The 3028-nt window shown below is 44.4% G+C and overlaps 1 protein-coding gene across 2 annotated transcripts in view; it reads right to left on the reverse strand.

Moving 5' to 3' along the window:
• PHF20 (PHD finger protein 20) overlaps nucleotides 1-3028 on the reverse strand; it is a 228733-nt gene that overhangs the window by 27305 nt on the left and 198400 nt on the right. For both annotated transcript variants that reach the window (XM_011972373.1, XM_011972374.1), the window contains exon 15: nucleotides 670-865. In XM_011972373.1, the coding sequence (XP_011827763.1) occupies nucleotides 670-865 (196 nt within the window). The remainder of the gene's footprint in view (nucleotides 1-669; nucleotides 866-3028) is intronic.

Genomic DNA, 3028 nt, shown 5'->3' on the forward strand with positions numbered 1-3028 from the left:
ATTATGTATATCTTGCAGCAATTAAAAACAAATAACTCAGCCAGGTGCAGTGGCTCATGCCTGTAATCCCAGCACTTTGGGAGCCCGAGGTGGGTGGATCACTTGAGGTCAGGAGTTCAAGACCAGCCTGGCCAACATGGTAAAACCCCATCTCTACAGAAAATACAAAAAACTAGCCAGGCGTGGTGGCAGGTGCCTGTAGTCTCAACTACTCAGGAGGCTGAAGTGGGAGAATCGCTTGAACCCAGGAGGTGGAGGCTGCAGTGAGCTGAGATCTTGCCACTGCACTCCAGCGTGGGTGACAGAGCGAGACTCCATTTAAAAAAACAAAAAAAAAAACAAAAACAAAAACTCAGAACTGTACACCAAAACAAAAAACAAATCAAAATACACACACCATGTCTTGATTCTGGTGGTGGCTTCATGGCTGCATACAATGTCAAAATTCAATGAATTCTTAAAATGGATGAACTTAATTATATGTAAGATATTACTCAATAAAGTTTTTTTTTTAAGAATGTTTATCGCATAATTGGTAATTTTTAGTAAATGTCTCAAAGTCAGTTTTGTGATTTGATTGCTTTGGTAGCTTTCCAATTTCTCAGATTGACCCAGCCCCCAGACCATGCCAAACCAGACTGCTCCCAACACTGCAGGTGCCACACTTACTGCAAGATGCTCATCTTGAGCTGCAGGCCATGCAGAACCTCAATCACTCTCTGCACATCACCAAGAAGCTGGTGGGTAGCCACGATCTTCTTGGCATTCTGATGGGAGTAGTTCTCTTCTAGAAATGCCAGGCCATGCATATGTCCCCTGCTCAGCCACTCCTTGTCATACCAGTACTTGAAGCCAGGCCTCTGACCTACAGCAGTGACAACAAGAGGGTTAAAACATGGCCTGAAGGAAACCCAGGCCATTTCATCACTATCATACAATTACCGTACAAACTACTGGAAGACTAGATTAGTATATTTATTTTGTTCATTGATTCATCCAGTGTACCTTTTCTTGGCACCTACAATATGCTGGGCTCTCTATTAGGTAGTGGGGACAAGGTAGTGAATAAGGCATGTACTTCCTGATTTCCTGGAACTGGCCAGAGGTGAGCTGGGCACCTGGATTATCTCTAAATTTAAATCATAATATTCTCTTAAAACCTTCCATTGCCTCCTACTCTTAAAACCTTCCACTGCCTCCTACTGCTCAAAGGAGAATACCCAAAGCCCTAACTCTCTAACTCTGGCTTACTGAGGCCCACAGGACCCAGTTCCTTCCTGCCTTCCCCTCCATACCCTTACACTGGCCTCGTTTCAGTTTCTGAAACACATCAAACTCTTTGCAGCCTCACGACCTTCACTTGCGCATCCCTTCTGTGTGCAGCACTATTCCCCAAGCCTTTGCAGGGTTGGCTCCTTACCACCTCCTCAGGAAGGCTTTTATTATTTTTCCTTTTTTGTTGACAGGGTCTCACTCTGTTGTCCAGGCTACAGTTAAGTTAGGCATGATCATGGCTCACTGCAGCTTCAGCCTCGCTGGGCTCAGGTGATCTTCCCACCTCAGCCTCCCAAGTATTTGGGACTACAGGTGTGCACTACCATGCCTGGCTAATCTTTCTTTCTCTCTTTCTCTCTCTCTTTTTTTTTTTTCTTGATGGGGTGTTGCCATGTTGCCCAGGAGTGCGGCCTTCTGCTACTTCCCAAAACTGAGAGCATCCTCTGTGCCTCACAGTCATCTTATCAATTTTCCCATCATGGCATTCATTACTACCTTACACAGTCTTGTTTACTGAACTTGTTTTAACTTCTGTTTCTGGCTCCCAACCCGGCTAAGAGCCAAAAGAGTAGGAACGATCTTGCTCATGGTTGTATCCCCAGTGCCTGGCAAAAGGCATCTTGAATGGACTTATCAAATCAATGGAAAGATGCCTCGAGGCCCCCTGCAAATGTACCATCTACCACCTAACTCAACAGATGATCAGGCCCCTTCCCTTCTCTGCACCTGTTACCCATTCATTAGAACAACATAGGAACTGGATGGCTTTAGCCATCCTATTGTTACAGGACTCCTTAGGAAGGACTGAAAACATAAGCACATGTGACTTATCAACATGACCTGCTCCAAAGTCCCAGGGAAAAGCTTTCAACCAGACTGTTGTAAACTGTCAATATCTATAAAAACCTGAAAAACCCAGGTGATTCCTATTAAGGTCTTTGAGCTACTTCTGGCTTTACTAATATACATGGTAGGGATACACCTTGATTCTGTTAAAAATATTTTTAAGTAGCCTTTAAAAATTGAATCTGTTAAACTTTTGGTCCAACCCACTGCAGAGTCAGTCTATACATGTAGACCCTGTGGCAGACATGCTGTGCTCAGTTCAAGGAAGAGTCTATTCACAGTCTTGGCGATTAAAGTTACAGAAGTTCAGTGAGTACACAGGATTTGATGAAGAGAGTGTGTGTGACTTCTAAAGAAGGAAAAGTAGAGAAAGACACGGTAGGGAAAAAAAGATTTTTAAAAGGTATGCTAACGAGCCTTCAGGATTATATGGGGGAAGCTCAGAGGCAGCTGCTGCAGGCGGTGCCTAGAGCAGCAGGATTCAGAGCTGCACTACCTGTTTTACAAGATAAAGATATGAGACAACTGGTTCTCATCGCCTGTCTGGCATTGGCTGGTGGTGTGATCTTGGGCCAGTCATGTCCCTTCTGGATTTGTGTTTGTTCACCTGTCAAATCTTCTGACTACCTTATTTCCTTCGGATAAAGGGACAAGTGGAGGCAGATGCTTCTAGGTCTATGGACTCATTTAGTACAAAGAGACAGTGTCACAACAGAGGCCTTCAGGCCCAGAGGGGACCTGCTTGCTGTTAAATGAACTGGTGGCCAGTCCCTCCCTAGACAACCAACAAAATCAAGAGACCTGGCTCTGCAAACCAGTTCTAATTCCAATTTGCTTTATGAGGAAAGTCAACTGTATCCTCAAGGATCAATTTCTTCCTCATAAGCAAAACTGGGTGTAAGAGAAC

This window comes from Mandrillus leucophaeus, unplaced genomic scaffold (genome assembly GCF_000951045.1).
Source record: "Mandrillus leucophaeus isolate KB7577 unplaced genomic scaffold, Mleu.le_1.0 Scaffold129, whole genome shotgun sequence".
NCBI lineage: Eukaryota > Metazoa > Chordata > Mammalia > Primates > Cercopithecidae > Mandrillus > Mandrillus leucophaeus.